The following is a 15,115-nucleotide window of genomic DNA, read 5'->3' as shown; positions in this document are numbered from 1 at the left end:
ATCAGATGTGTATGACTTTATTTCTTCTGCTGAACACAAATGAAGATTTTTAGAAGAATATCTCTGTTGGTCCATACAATGCAAGTGAATGGTCTCCAAATCTTTGAAGCTCCAAAAGTACATAAAGGCAGCATAAAAGGAATCAATATGACTCCAGTGGTTTAATCCATGTCATCTGAAACGATCTAATTGGTTTTGGGTGAGAACAGAACAAAAAAATCTTGACATCTGCAGGCTCCTTGGCGATCATGATTTCAAGATCAATTACTCTTCCTAGTCCCATCTAGCACTCTGCGTATGCATCAAGCACTTGGAAGTGTAATCAATCTTGAAATCATGATCGTGCCTAGAGACTGCAATGGCAAGATGTACAGTGAAAAAGGAGTTCTATTTTGGTCTATTCTCACACAAATTATTTCACTTCTGAAGACATGGATTAAACCACTGGAGATATATGGATTACTTTTATGCTGCCTTTATACGCTTTTTGGAGCTTCAAAGTTTTGGTCACCATTCACTTGCACTGTATGGACCTACAGAGCTGAGATATTCTTCTAAAAATATTTGTGTTCAGCAGAATAAAGAAAGTCATACACATCTGGGATGATCTGGGGGTGAGTAAATGATGAGAGAATTTTCATTTTTGGGTGAACTATTCCTTTAGATTAAAATTATTTGTTTTAGATGTAAATAAATGATAAATTGGACAAAAAGGAGGCCAAATATGTCGGTATCCACATTACTTTTTAGTGTAGCACTAATTCTCTCAAATGGAAACATTTTGAAAATCTCATTTCCCAAACCAACTGAAAGGGCGTTATCCTGGATCCAGTTACGTAATGCATTTTTGACCAATAAATAGCAGCATTTGAATGTAAAGTGTCAGAATGTGATGTTTTAGACTTAAAAATAAATAACCATGGGTCCTTACTAAGCAATCACACTTATGATTTGTTGATTTGCAGATAATATAGCAGGCAAAAAAATATCATTGACATGCATTGAAGGAAGGACCCGAGCCTGACCCGACTTGAGGGTGGGCTCTTTTCATTAAGGCCAGTAAATAACCACCTTGTAGCCACCCATATCGTCTTAGCATCATGGTGGCGAGTTTTGAATGGGCAAATACCACTGAAATTTTCTTCAGAAATTAATAATTACTAATCTGGCTGAATCTAGTGTAACACATTGTTGTTCATGTATCTTCAGTATTTAGGCACTTGATAAAATGTGTCTGGTGTCTTCAAACCTCCCACACTCTTTCAAGCTAATTCCACAAAAGTCATAATTTGTTCTTCAGAGGTGATGCCAGGTGGAGTCAAGACTTAACATGTTGAAAATTGCAGCACAACAACAGTGGTTTTGGCTCAAGATCTCAGAATGTGGGCTAAAAACACACACATGTAGACAGTGGGATGAGAAACAAAGACTTTGTATGCCAAACCAACCTTCTAACACAGCAAGCTGAATGCAACTACTGGATCATGTACAGAGGTCTGATTGCACCACTGTTTATCAGAGTAAAATCATTCATTAAAAACACCTGAGGGGACCCACTGGAGAACATTCCAACTCATTAAGCATGATGAGAAGGAATATTTTTTGGTCTTAAAACAACATGTCAGCACATCACACCAAGCGGTAGAACTTTTATGCCAACAGCTGACACTTTGATTGACTGATTTGATGTGTCAATTTGAAGAGTAAAAACAAATAAAAGGGGTAAATCAAATACAATTTATGATATATTATTAATGTTTAAATAATTGTGTAATTATGACTAACCTAATATCTGTTAGTTGTCCTAACACTGAGACAAGCCAAGATTTGTAAACTGCAAAGTTTTAAGCTGTGCATTGAAGTCATTTTTTATATAAACTGCATTTTATACGTGGCTTCTGTGCACCCTGTATGCTAATAACAATGTATACAGCAATTTAACCCTATTCAGGGTCAATGTAGAAGAAACTTCTTGTTAATTGTCATTGTCAGTGAGCAAATTTCTCTATGAGGCTAAATAGAACAACACTTACAGGGATACAACTTTGTCTGCTGATCATTTTCTTTGGAGTTGGTGTTCTCCTTTTTTTCATTAAGCATTTATGAAATGTTATTTGTTATAACCTCCGCAAAATATGCCCCTTGGAACAAAAGCTTGTGATGTTTTTATGTATGCCATCCTCATGATCAACAATAAATATACACAGTGCAACAGCGCCACCCGAGTTCAGACTACAGAAGACCCTATGGTTTAATTTTATTTTCTTGTAGCTCCCACATCACATTGTTGAAAAGATTAGAAGAAAAACAGTTAATTGGGTAACATTTGAAAATATCAGCATACATTTTACCTAAGTGAATGGAATTAAAATGACAGTTGCACTTTAATCGTTGCACTAGCCTAGCCAATAATTTGCACACAGTACCATTTATGTGCATTTACATTTGATGCATTACATTTCAAAGCAATTAAAATAATCATTAGTGATTTACATTCTAACTTAAGTTAATGTTAATGCATTTTCATTAAATAATTGAGAGACCAAACCATGGATGAATCCCATGTTGAAGTTTTAGTTATTACATTTTCAGCTTCATTTTGTTTATATCAAAATATGACTTTAGGGGTGAAATAGGACCTATGAAGAATGTAATTTCATGACCAATGGTAGGCACAAATACAAGAGGTTGGAATTTATTGTTTGAAAAGAAAGATCATTCTCTAGGCATTACTTTGTGGCAAATGCTAGTGAGCAATTCTAGAAATTCTGTGTATGCATGGCATTAGTCTAATACACAAAAAATATTTTAGCCTATTTTAAATATTTAATTTTATAACAAAATTGCACCAAATTCTGTAATTTAGTTGACAAAATTAAATCAAAGTATTAAGTATTTTACATTTATTTTGTTAAAAGATTACTCCATTCAATTTGATGGAATTTTATGAAATTGAAATGCAAAAATCTTTAAAATTATTTTTTCGATTGCAGATAAACAGGAAGTACAAGTGTCCCCAAGAAGTTGATGTGACTTCATATTTGCTTGAGGACTGTATTGCTGCCAAATTGGGAAATTTCTGAAGGACAAGCAATCAAGTGTTACACGTGAATGTTTTCAATGCTCTTTATTTAGAAATATCACACTAGACAGCACAAGAACAACAAAATGTACAGATTATGTCCCACCTGTTTGACATCCTCTTGCCTTCTTCCAACATAACCCACTTTATATCTGAAAGAAAACATTTACGATGAAATCAGTTGCTCCCTATCCCCCCCACCCACCAATGTAAGCACAAACTATTTACATTATTTACAGTCATTTTACACCAGTTACAGTGAATCTCAGTGTTTGTTATTTTTTGGAGAGGATTTGCTGATGGAGACCCAGTGTCCATATGGTTTTCTGTCCGCTACGCTGTCGGCTCTTGAGGTTACCTTACTCTCATGGAATGTTGGGCTGTTTGAAGGTCTGGCAACAGCATTCTGTGAATACAAAAAGGTATAATATACTTAAGCACACATAGAATGCACCGTGAATGCACATGGTGTAAACGGTGTTTACTTCCTTCCTTATTTGACTTAGGTTTCATGAACTTACAGTGACGCTAAAGGAAATTGGCTTCCTCTTTGGTGATGTCACAGAAGTTCCAGCCTCATCATCATTGGTAACAACATTTACCTAGAGACAGAGAAAAAGGGAAAATGATTTTAACGACACTGTCCTTTGGCTTTAAAGCTCACAACAGAATATCATGATTTTCAATTCTAATTAAAGGTGCCCTCAGCTTGGGCCCCAGTCATGCAAAAGGAGGCCAATTTAAGGAACTTTGTAAGGACAGTGCTGCCCTTCTAATGAGTCTGGCACTACATCAAAACTAATCATTTATTTACATTTGCTGTAATCCAAAAAGTATGCTTTTAAAAGTAAAAATGAAAGTCTATAAACACACACACACAAAAAAAACACTTGGCTAAAGAGAATGATGAGACAGTATACAGTATATTTGTCCAAACCCCCATCCGTCATGAGTAGAGCGAGTTTCTCTCTGGTCTTCAACACACTGGATTCTGGTAAATGACAACGCAACTCAGTTCAACCATCAAACATACTTAATTCCCTGTAATTTGAGTAGCTGTACAGTATGTCCTGCTGTGTAGAAGTTTCTGAAAAGGCCAGCTATATGTGAGGTGAAATTCTTCAATTAAGGGCACTTTTTACTAAATATTATTTAAAGTTTTGTCTGTATGAAAACATTTATGCTGGATTTTTTAATGCAAAGTAGGATTTCTTTGATTTTAATACATTCACATTAGTTTACTACAGAGGGGGAAGTTAAGTCAAACTAGTGATATTTTGAGATACTTCAATTAGGAAAAAGTAATCAAAGGGACAATTAAATAAAATTCTTCAAGTCACCCTAGGGAACAGAAATGTTTCCGAAATCAATGGTTCTCAACAATACAGCATTTCCTCTGGCATTCTGCTGTAATGACAAAGCTTCTTGTTTTCAAATGTAATTAATAGAAACTAGGAAATGTCAATGGATAAAATGAATTACTATTAATTTTCTGATTCCAGAGGTTTTAAGATCTGTTCAACAAAAACTGTTGTCAAAGGTCACTGAATTTATGTAAGAAAAATTGTGTAGGTTTACATGTTGTACACCTTCATTTTGTACTGTTTTTTTTTTTTTTTGGTTGCATTTCTCAAGTTCTATATTTATATTTATTTGTTAATTATAATTAATTTAAATAATTTTAAATCATCTACAGGCCCCCTTGGAAGTTTGTTGAGGCCCCCTGTTTGAGAACCACTGCCCTAAATTGAAGAATTGCCCTTATATGCAGTTGGTGCGTTTGATCTGTTTTTCGACACAAGGCTACAGGTGATATCATACGCATTTACTTAACCTTTGCAGTTGTGCATTTAAGACTTATAGTTGGTGTCATTCAAGTCATGTGACCTCCCCCCCTCTCCCTCTTTGTCCAAAGGGTGGAGGAGTTCAGCTCTACAGGAACAGAAACGATACAAAAAATACAAAACAAATGAAGCTAAATGTCGCTCCTAAACACGGTGAGAGGATTAATAGCCATGTGCACTCTCTCACACTCTCACTCACACACACACACACACACACACACACACACACACACACACACACACACACACACAGTAGTACATACTCTTTAGAGTGTACTGTTACCTAATCCGGACATGAGCTGTTCATCATTCCATTAAATCCATCAGGCAAAATCATTCATGTCTGAGGAGACAGATTACATGGTGACCCAGGTTGGGGAAGTACATCGCGCAATCACATTTTTATAAGTAAACGTACCAAAACAAAAGATAAATCCAAACAAATTCCCACTTAAAAGAATAGATGAGAATTTCACATAAGCAGGAGATTACTCCATTCAAGCTACGTTTAATAAATATGCCAATTATTCTGAAAAAGTTGAATAATGATGGGCGAGAGTATTTTCATAAAACGTCTTTAGTTGTGTTTTGTGTGAAATTCACCTGTGCTGGTGTCTTCTGTGGTACTGGGTCAGTCCTCACCCTTTCTTCTTTAACAGATGAAGACCTCCTCTTCTCTTCCTCATCCAGCTCCTTCAAGCTAGCTGGCAACTCTATGTTCTGCACTCCCAGAATCCTGGTGGCATTAGCTTTGGCAATGTTCAATAGATACTTCTTTTCTGTGGAGAAGATTTCAAGATGCAGCTAAAATTAAAAATGTTGTCATTATTTACTCACCAAAACATAATTTCAAATCTTAAAGCTGTTATTTTTACCCATAGACACGAAAGGAGAATTTCTGAAGAATCTTTACACAGCTTTTGTCTAGTGGTCGACCGATATATCACCGAGGCGATAAATCGGCCGATATTCAGAATTTTTTAATTATCGGTATTGGCCGATAAATTTTTCCATTTGGACAATGTTTATTGAGGGCGCTTAAAATCAGCTGCATGCATGTGAAGTGACCGAGACATGTAAACGACCAGTCATGGTTTGTTTTGTTGTTACTACAATAATAGACACAGTCTCATTTAAATGGTCCACATAAATGAGCCGGGGTTTGAGTTCATAATGTTAAAGTGCTCGCCTGTTTCATTCTCCCTTTCTCTCCTCAACAGTTCCCTGTAACTTTTAACTGTCTTGTCTAATGATAAAAAGGCAAATATCAAAATTATATCATATTTGCAGATGGTATATGCACATATCTCGTTTAAACTGATATAATAAACCAACCTCACAACTTGAGCAGATCCAGCGTCCTGTGGAGCATTCATTTATTTACCTCTAAAGCACGTATTCTAGCAGCTTCTCCTCAACAGTTCCCTGTCACTTTTAATTGCCTCGTCTAATGATAGAAGGCAGATATCAATAAAAACGTAACTTCTATTATATACCGTCTGCAAATATGTAGACATCTCGTTTAAACAGATGTAATTCATGGACATCACGAAAATCCAGCATTTTCTTCCCATCGAGCACTCATATAATATCTTCTTCTGAAGAGCATATTCTATCAGCCAGAATCAAAAACTTCAGGATCAGGATTTGAAGTTTCTGTGACAATCCAAGCAGGCGATCCAGGCCATTTAAACTGTCAGGAGATTGCTGCTCGCACTGGATCTGCACAAGTGCATATGTGCAACTTCAAAGTAAAAGCGCTTCGTGTGTGCTGAAAGTAAATGTCATATTCACTATAAACTGTACAATTGTATGAACTAATATATTAATTTCTTCATGGGCAAAATAATTATTAAAATTTGATGACTACACAGAAATCAGAAGAAACTGCCATCTACCATTTAAAATACAATATTTTTTTTAATTATTTTTTACCAAGTTAAAGTTTTGTGTGAAATTGAGTAAATATAGTGCAAAATAGTTTATTCATTTTTTTTTTAATAGCAATTTTCTGTTTCTGTTATTTACTATATTAAATTGTGTGATATATCGGCATTGTATCGGACTATCGGCATCGGCCGTTAAAAAACCCATACCAGTCGATCACTACTTTTGTCCTCGTTGTCAAACTCCAAAAAGGCCAAAAATAGTTGATTCTCACCAAACAGTCAAGAAAATGTCCTGGTCTTATTTTACTCAAAAAGAAACAAATATGAAATAATATTTTGCATATAGAAAATTAAACTTATTTTTAGGGCAATCAAGATATTTTTTTTACATTGTGACATCTGACAGTTACGCACATTTTACCCTCAAATTCTCATTACCGCAATGCATTAAAAAAAAAGGTCATTATGATATTCTCATTACCTCAACATAAAAAAATTAATAATTTTAACAGAGATATTTACCTATCATAGTAGCACTCCTTTGGTTCTAGGGTTGCGCGATATACAGGTACTTTCGATATAGCGTGATACCAAAACATTTAAACTGTGCAATATCATCTTGTTGCTTATTTCTGTACCATACTACAGTGTGGTGCTATTAGGAACATTTTACAGAATGCGACATTTGAGATGAAATCTCAATTTAAATCTTGATATGGACAAGTGTAATCATTAAACAGCAGAAGGACGTCATTTAATTAAATAACATGCTGTCTACATGTGCTGCATGCTTCAGAATGAATGAGAGGTGCAGCTCTGCTCTCTGTCATACTTCACACACAGATAAATAAACAGCTGCATGGAATCCAGAAAAATGTAGAATTTGCAACTACAAGACTTTATGCAGTTCTGTTAAACAAGTTCTTTTCTGTGTGATTTCTTCAGTAATCTGAGGCTATTCATTTGTTGAAGTATCAATTTAGTATCGATATCAAGGTGACAGGGCTCGTACCAAAGCCAAAATGTTGGTATCATAGCAAACTTACCTGGTTCTGCCTTTCATTTTCAAATTCACAGATTTTAATTTAGAAACATAGTAATGCAGTAAAAAAAAAAGTTGGTTTCAGTAATGAAAATCATCATTACAAAAAAAAAAAAAAAAGGGGGGGGAATAGTACAAATAAAACATCCAGACACGTTATGGTAATGAGAACTGGAGGGCTAAATGTGCAAAAATGTTCTGAAAATAACAATGCAAAAAATCTTAAAGGTCCTCAATTTAGGCTTAATTTACTTTGACATTTATATTCATAAAGAAAATGAAAAAATGAAAAAATAAGAAAATAAATATAAATTGATTGAATGATATGGGGTTAAATATGACCTGGACCACAAGAGCTCACAAATTTGATTTTCCAGACCGCATATTCGATATCACAAGTTGTACAGACTACTTTAATAGAGTTTTCTGGTCCCTTCAGTTGTAGTCCCTATGAACTATCTTTGTAGGGAAAAGAAGTGGATAGAGATTCTTTAAAATTCTCCTTTGGTGTTTCATGAAAAAAAATGATCAAAATATGGTTTGGAATGATATAAAGGGTAAATAATGACAAATTTTAATTTTCAGGTGATTTTCTTAAATTACTTTTATTAAAGCTACTTACAAAATAGCTTTAATTAAAGTTCACCTTACCCTCTTGACTGAGGCGGATTGCACCACGTTCACGGCTTCGGGACCGACTTCTGTGAGGTCTGGAGTTTCTGGGTGATGTAGAAAAGCGGCATCGGTACCTCCCCACAAACCTGCTGCCCCTCCAGTACATGGGAGAGCGGGTGCGAGAGCGGGATCGGGATGGAGAACGCCTGTAGCGTCTGGAGTACCTGTAGGGAGATGGAGAGCGACTGCGAGAGCGACGATGGTAGCGTCTGTAGCGGGAGGAACGCTCAGGGGATGGGCTAAAAGAGCGGGAGCGAGCACGGTAATGGCGTGGAGGAGAATGGTGTCTGTGGTGACAGCGCGAGTGGCCTGAGGCCCTGTGGCAGCGTGGGTGAGAGCGGGAACGAGAGCGAGAGGAAGAGCTACTGTCAGAGGACGAGGAGGAGCGGGATCTGCGTCGGTGTCGTGATGACCCACGGGACGAGCGGCTTACTCTGCTGCTTGAATATGAGCTGTCACTGGTGCTGCTGCTGCTGCTGCGGGAGCGAGCGGAGCCACGACTGGATGGAGCTTCCTGGTCAAAGATGACCTTCACGCCCTCACCAAGACGCCTAGGGCTGGCCTCTGTCTTCATGATTAAACCTATACAAACACACATCATCATACAAAGATTAATTAATGCAGCAAATGTCTATATGTCTGTCATCATCTGTCTGTTGTCATTTATCTATCATTCATCATATATCTATCTGTCTGTCATCATCTGTCTGTCTGTCTGTTGTCATTTATCTATCTGTCTGTCTGTTGTCATCTATCTGGCTATGTCTGTTGTCATTTATCTATCTATCTGTTGTCATCTATCTATCGGTCGTCATCTGTCTGTCTGTCGTCATTTATCTATCTGTCTATCTGTCTGTCTGTCGTCATCTATCTATCTGTCTGTCGTCATCTGCCTGTCGTCATCTATCTATCTGTCTGTCGTCACCTGTCTGTCGTCACCTATCTATATATCTGTCTTTTGTCATCTATCTGTCTTACGTAATGTCTGTCTTTCGTCATCTATCTATCTGTCTGTCGTCATCTATCTCTGACAATAAATTCAGTCAAAAAAAAAAAAATCAGCTATTTATCAATTAATGCCTAATTTTGCATAAATACTTATCCCATGCGATAAAAAATACATGCGATGTTTAAAAAATAAATAAATAAATAAAAAATTAACCATAAGAGTGAAAGGATTCTGACCAATTCATCCTCAGAAAATAAAAATTAAGTAATAATTTTTTTAAAAGGCATTCCGTTATTAATCAATGCCCGTTGAGTCTCAAATAATAATTTAAACCAAATACTTCTTATACACACCGACAACAATAATAAAGTGGGCTGTAATGAATGCTTTTGAGGGGAGAATGTGCTGGAACCGAAAATAGGTCAACTGCTGTTGTGTAACAGACTCCGCCCCCTCCTGTCAATCAAATTACACAACAATTCTGGAACATTCTGTACTAAAGTGACTGTCCTAAAAACTACCCATTGTTATCCTAATATCACAGTAAAAGATACAACATTTCACAATCCATAAAGTCAAATATCTAATCTTAAAAAATGTGTCGTTTAAATAAAACTATGAAGTGTTACTTTAAGACGAATGCAGCAGCGACTGAGAATACAAGTTAACAATAAAACGCTTCGTCTAAATTGCATTTTAATAACAATATTGGTCATAAACAAGAGACTTACCGTCAAAAATGCTTTCAAACAAACGTCCGTCAACAATCCCGTCGAAAGGGGTGTTTATTTGCTCAAAAAGTTTTTATGTGTAGCGATTATTTCTAGAAATAAAAAGGCTTGTTCGGCTAGTCAGTTGCGACCTGAAGCAAACGTCAATATCACGCGAGTGGTTCAGTGTGAAGTGGCAAGTGGCTCGTCCGCAGAGACGGTTTTCTAACGTCACGTCCACCGAAACTCGCTGACGTCATCAAAGCATCTAGAAAGTTCTTCAACGGTCGAAAAGCAAATTTGGCAGAACTAAATCTAAAACACGTTTCAGTATTTTTATAAATATTTTATAAAAACAGGGATCAACGATTTATATGATAAGATTTAAATGATTGAACATTAGGAAGTGGCAATGCTTATTAATTCTGTTTACTTAATTTTGCTATTTAATAATAATAATAATAATAATAATAATATAATATGAAGTTAATTATTATAACTGTGAAGTGTGCAAGTGGCTCGTCCGGAACTGTAACCAAATACATTTCGTGTACTTTGATATATTCCACAGAGACTGCGCATGCGCGCCTTCTCCAATACTTCTTCAAGACATTTAATAGATTGTTTTACAAATTGGCGATCTATTTCAGTGTAGATTAAGTGTTCACTTCCTAAAACCCAAATGTATAATGGTGCCTTTAGCCACCAGTGTTTATTTAATCATTTTGAAGCTTGACGCTTGACACAACACAAACTGGCTCTCGAGAGATCGTGTTTTATCGCGAGTTTACATATTGTTCTTCAGGCGAACTCCCCTTTAACACCAATAAAGGCACGGTGCACAGGCTGCATGATTGTGCATTTTTTTCCCCCTCCAAATAAACGAAGAAGGTCACCTACTGGGATAAAGAGCTGATCCTGTCAATTACATTTGAAAAATGGCGATTGAGGACGTGCTCCCGGCCAACTTTGGCTATGCGATCTTTACATATCTGTACAGTTTTGGCATATTGTCGTATCTCGCGATGAAAGTTGGTGGTGCAAGGAAGAAGTATAACGTAATGGTACAGTAAAGTTTCTTATGCAATGAATAGTAGATCACCGTTTTTTCTCTTGTGTATATTGCGCATTATTGTGCATTGTACAGTATAGTGTATATATTGCACACGGAAATGCATACTTGCACATTTGCACGCATTTACTCACCCTCGTGTTGTGCATAATGTTTTCTTTTCTTCCGTAGGACACAAAATTAGATATTAGGCAAAATGGTAGTCCATAACGTTCTATTTTATTTTGACAATGAAAACCAAAATCTTTTAACCAAAGCTTATTTTATGACAGATTCTTTATGGTTTAATTCTTTTTCTGCACTGATTTTTTTGTATAGTATCCCACCATGTACAGTGATAAGGAGCCAGTGTTCAACTGTATCCAGAGAGCCCATCAGAACACACTGGAGGTGTATCCACAATGGCTGGTCTTCCAGACCATTGCTGCATTAGAGTATCCTGTGAGTATACCTGTGCAAAATACATTACTTTAATTTGCACCCTGTTCCAGCACATTTAGTGATATCCAGAACTTGTTTTTATTTTGAAATGTGTTGGAAGCATGTATCACATTTTAATTTTTAGGTTAACTATTCAAGATCTGGGCTGTGGTAACTGAAAAGTTAATGGTTCTAACAAATCTTCATTGTGCCCTTGATCAAGGAGAATTGTCCCTGTAATAAGTGTACTGTAAGTTGCTTGGGATAAAAGCACCGGCTGAATATCACAGGATTTGTCACAAAAACAAATGTCCCAAAGTAGCATTATAGCTGTGCTAACATGCACCAGATATCTTCCCTTTTTCCATTTACATGTGCTTTCTTTCACTCTCTCACACACACCCTCTCACTCATATCACCTTTGTTTATCATATCAATTTTATCTCCCATGTCAGATTGCTGCCTCTGTGTTAGGGGTTATCTGGGTGACAAGTAGACTCTCTTATGCCTGGGGTTACTCCACTGGTGGTAAGTTTTAAATGGACATATCAATGCTCAAATGAATCAAAGTAACCTGTTTATGAAATCTTGCCTACCCTTTAAACAAGGGGCTGAAAATATGTAAAGTGTTCTTCAAATGGTCACTTATTTGCATACTGAAACATGAGTCACACATTTGCATGCACGCTTTTATGATGTTTAATGGCATCCCGCATGGTGCTGACAGAACTACACGCTCTCCAATCTATCAAAGACTGACACCTGAATTTTTTTAGAGAGAGTTTCTAGAATTATGGCCAGTTGGGTGGTTTGAAGTGTGTTAACTAGTGGTGTTTCTGTCTGAATGACTGTTTTCGAATGAATCCTTTGAGTGAATTAATCGTTCTCATTTACTTTCACGCACTGACTCTAAGTCCTTTGCATGTGAGTGCTTTTGTGGCTTTTTCTTGCCTTCAAAGGCAGGTTGTGAAGGAGCATTTTACCGAATTAAAGACTGAACGAGTCAGTGCTTCGAGTCCTAATCGGACTCTGAGTGGCACTGAATGAGAATTGTTGTTTGTGAACAAAAGAGGCATGCTGTTATTAAAACATTATATGTGTTAAATAAATAGTTCACCCAAAAAATGAAAATTCTCTCATCATTTACTCACTCCATCCCAGATGTGTATGAATTTCTTTCTTCTGCTAAACACAAACAAAGATTTGTAGAAGAATTTCTCAGCTCTGAAGGTCCATACAATGCAAGTGAATGGTGGCAAGAAATTTTAATGTTGAAAAAGCACATAAAGGCAGCATAAAAGTATTACATACAACTCCAGTAGTTAAATCTGTATCTTCAGAAACAATATGATAGGTGTGGGTAAGAAACAGATCAATATTTAAGTCATTTTTTTACTATAAATTCTCCTCCCTGCCCAGTAGGTGGCAAAATGCTCGAAGAATATGAATCACCATAAACAAAAGAAGAATGTGGAAGTGAAAGTGGAGATTTATAGTAAAAAAGGACTTAAATATTGATTTGTTTCTCACCCACACCTATCATATCACTTCTGAAGACATGGATTTAACCACTGGAGTCATGGATTACTTGTATGCTGCCTTTAAGTGCTTTTTGGAGCTTCAGAGTTTTGGTCACCATTCACTTGCATCGTATGGACCTACATGTTTAAAATATTCTTCTAAATCTTTGTTTTGGTTCTGAATAAGAAAGTAAGTCATACACATCTTGGATGGTATGAGGGTGAGTAAATGAGAGAATTTTCATTTTTGGGTGAACTATCCCTTTAAATTGAGACTATCGTACAGCCCCTCAGTTGAGCAAGATCGATGTTCATGTTGTTCTTTCCAAGCATATGTGTAAGCTTGAGGCCTAATCAACAGTGTTGCGTTTCTCTCTTTCAGATCCTAAAAAGAGGATGCAGGGTGCGTATGGATACATCGGACTGTTTGGAGTCATTCTGCTCTCCATCTCCGTGGCTCTCAAGCTGCTTGGAGTCCTTTAAGGAAAACACAAATGAGGAAACCTGACACATAATGCAGCCTTTAAACTTTCCTTTTCATTAAAACATTTTTACTCTCTTTTTTTAATTACATTTGTTCTGTTGTGTAATTTGACATATTGTTGAATATGGAATCACATTTTTAATTTGCTGTTTGTAGACTTTCATATACATATTCTGTGCTGTATTTCTTGGACCGTTTTGAAATATAAATAAATTCAGACATATTAATAATAAAATGAACATTGTTTGCTTGAAAGTTTGCCTTAAACTGAGAATGGGTGATGATTCTGCATGTTTCATACACATTAACTATAACTGTGGAACATGTTGTGTTTGGAATTTCTGAGATTCCTTCAAAGGGGATTACAAAATTCACAGGTCTTGGACTTGTGAATGAAATTATTCATATGATTCTCAGCACATAGATTATGTTTTTAAAGCAGCATATGACAGGCCTTTAGGACAACCATGGGGTTAAATTAGTGACAGCCTAGACCAATGCCATTATGCTAGGGTATAGTGTATGTTTGCTGGAGTGTTATGAAGTTGTTTGGTATCCAGAGTGGTTTTAAGTATGGTGCTGTGTGGTTGCTAGTCTCAATTATTATGGTCCATATTTCTAATAATCAAGGGTCTCTCCTTCAATGTAAGTTTTTTTTTTTTTTTTTTTTTTGGTGCATGGTGAAACCTGTTGGGTTACTTAACAGATAAAGCACACCTCTTCTCAATAAGCTGCACGATTTGAGGTATCCCAAAATATGAGTAATAGTGATGTGACCACACACACACACACACAAAATAATATAAAGCATTTATGTTCATTTAAATAGCTTTAAGAGCTCTAGTCTTTACAAGTTTAAGGAAGTTGGATAAAATAATAAATAATTATTGAAATAATATATTTATAATAATAATACATTTATATGGAATAATACATTTAATGCATGTATTTATTAATATATCGAAAAAATATTGTTTGCATTGTTAAATTATTTTCATAATGATTAAGCATACACATATTTATTATAATTAAAAGGCTTAACGAACTTTTTACAATTATAAGACATGGCAAGACAATATACAGTTCTAAATGTATTTTTGTATTATTCATTTTTTTGCTATAACTAATCTAAAAGCAGATAAAATAATAGGCTACATTTATATTATAATATAAATTATACATTTCTATATACATAATTTTTGTTATTACTGAATACATTTATCACAAGTATTTTTGCTTGAATCTACTGATGATTGTAATTTCCTTCATTACAATCTTTCATTTGGTTAGAAATAATATGTGTCCAAATTTTTTGTTCTTTTAAATCACGAGCTTTAAACAATTTTGTTTAACACACTGGGTTGGAAATGGTTTGTTAAAAATGTTAAAATAAGGGCCTTATTTGATGTCTCAGGTGACTGATCTAGA

At 35.7% G+C, this 15,115-nt stretch overlaps 2 protein-coding genes across 2 annotated transcripts; one reads left to right on the top strand and one right to left on the bottom strand.

Moving 5' to 3' along the window:
* Window positions 1–3,112: 3,112 nt before the first annotated feature.
* rsrp1 (arginine/serine-rich protein 1) lies at window positions 3,113–10,410 on the bottom strand. Its single transcript, XM_051647974.1, has 5 exons — window positions 10,213–10,410; window positions 8,509–9,114; window positions 5,530–5,705; window positions 3,604–3,684; window positions 3,113–3,488 (listed from the first exon to the last, which is right to left on the bottom strand). The coding sequence occupies exons 2-5, from the start codon at window positions 9,104–9,106 to the stop codon at window positions 3,348–3,350; spliced, it is 996 nt and encodes a 331-aa protein (XP_051503934.1). The 5' UTR covers window positions 9,107–9,114; window positions 10,213–10,410; the 3' UTR covers window positions 3,113–3,347.
* A 581-nt stretch (window positions 10,411–10,991) lies between these two features.
* LOC127412000 (microsomal glutathione S-transferase 3-like) lies at window positions 10,992–13,942 on the top strand. The gene is made up of 4 exons (XM_051648007.1): window positions 10,992–11,255; window positions 11,582–11,704; window positions 12,139–12,211; window positions 13,586–13,942. The coding sequence occupies exons 1-4, from the start codon at window positions 11,130–11,132 to the stop codon at window positions 13,684–13,686; spliced, it is 423 nt and encodes a 140-aa protein (XP_051503967.1). The 5' UTR covers window positions 10,992–11,129; the 3' UTR covers window positions 13,687–13,942.
* Window positions 13,943–15,115: the final 1,173 nt, after the last annotated feature.

Source organism: Myxocyprinus asiaticus, chromosome 21, assembly GCF_019703515.2.
Source record: "Myxocyprinus asiaticus isolate MX2 ecotype Aquarium Trade chromosome 21, UBuf_Myxa_2, whole genome shotgun sequence".
NCBI classification, from domain to species: Eukaryota; Metazoa; Chordata; class Actinopteri; order Cypriniformes; family Catostomidae; genus Myxocyprinus; species Myxocyprinus asiaticus.
Note: the sequence above shows the minus strand (reverse complement) of the source record. Positions and strands in the feature narration are given on the sequence as shown.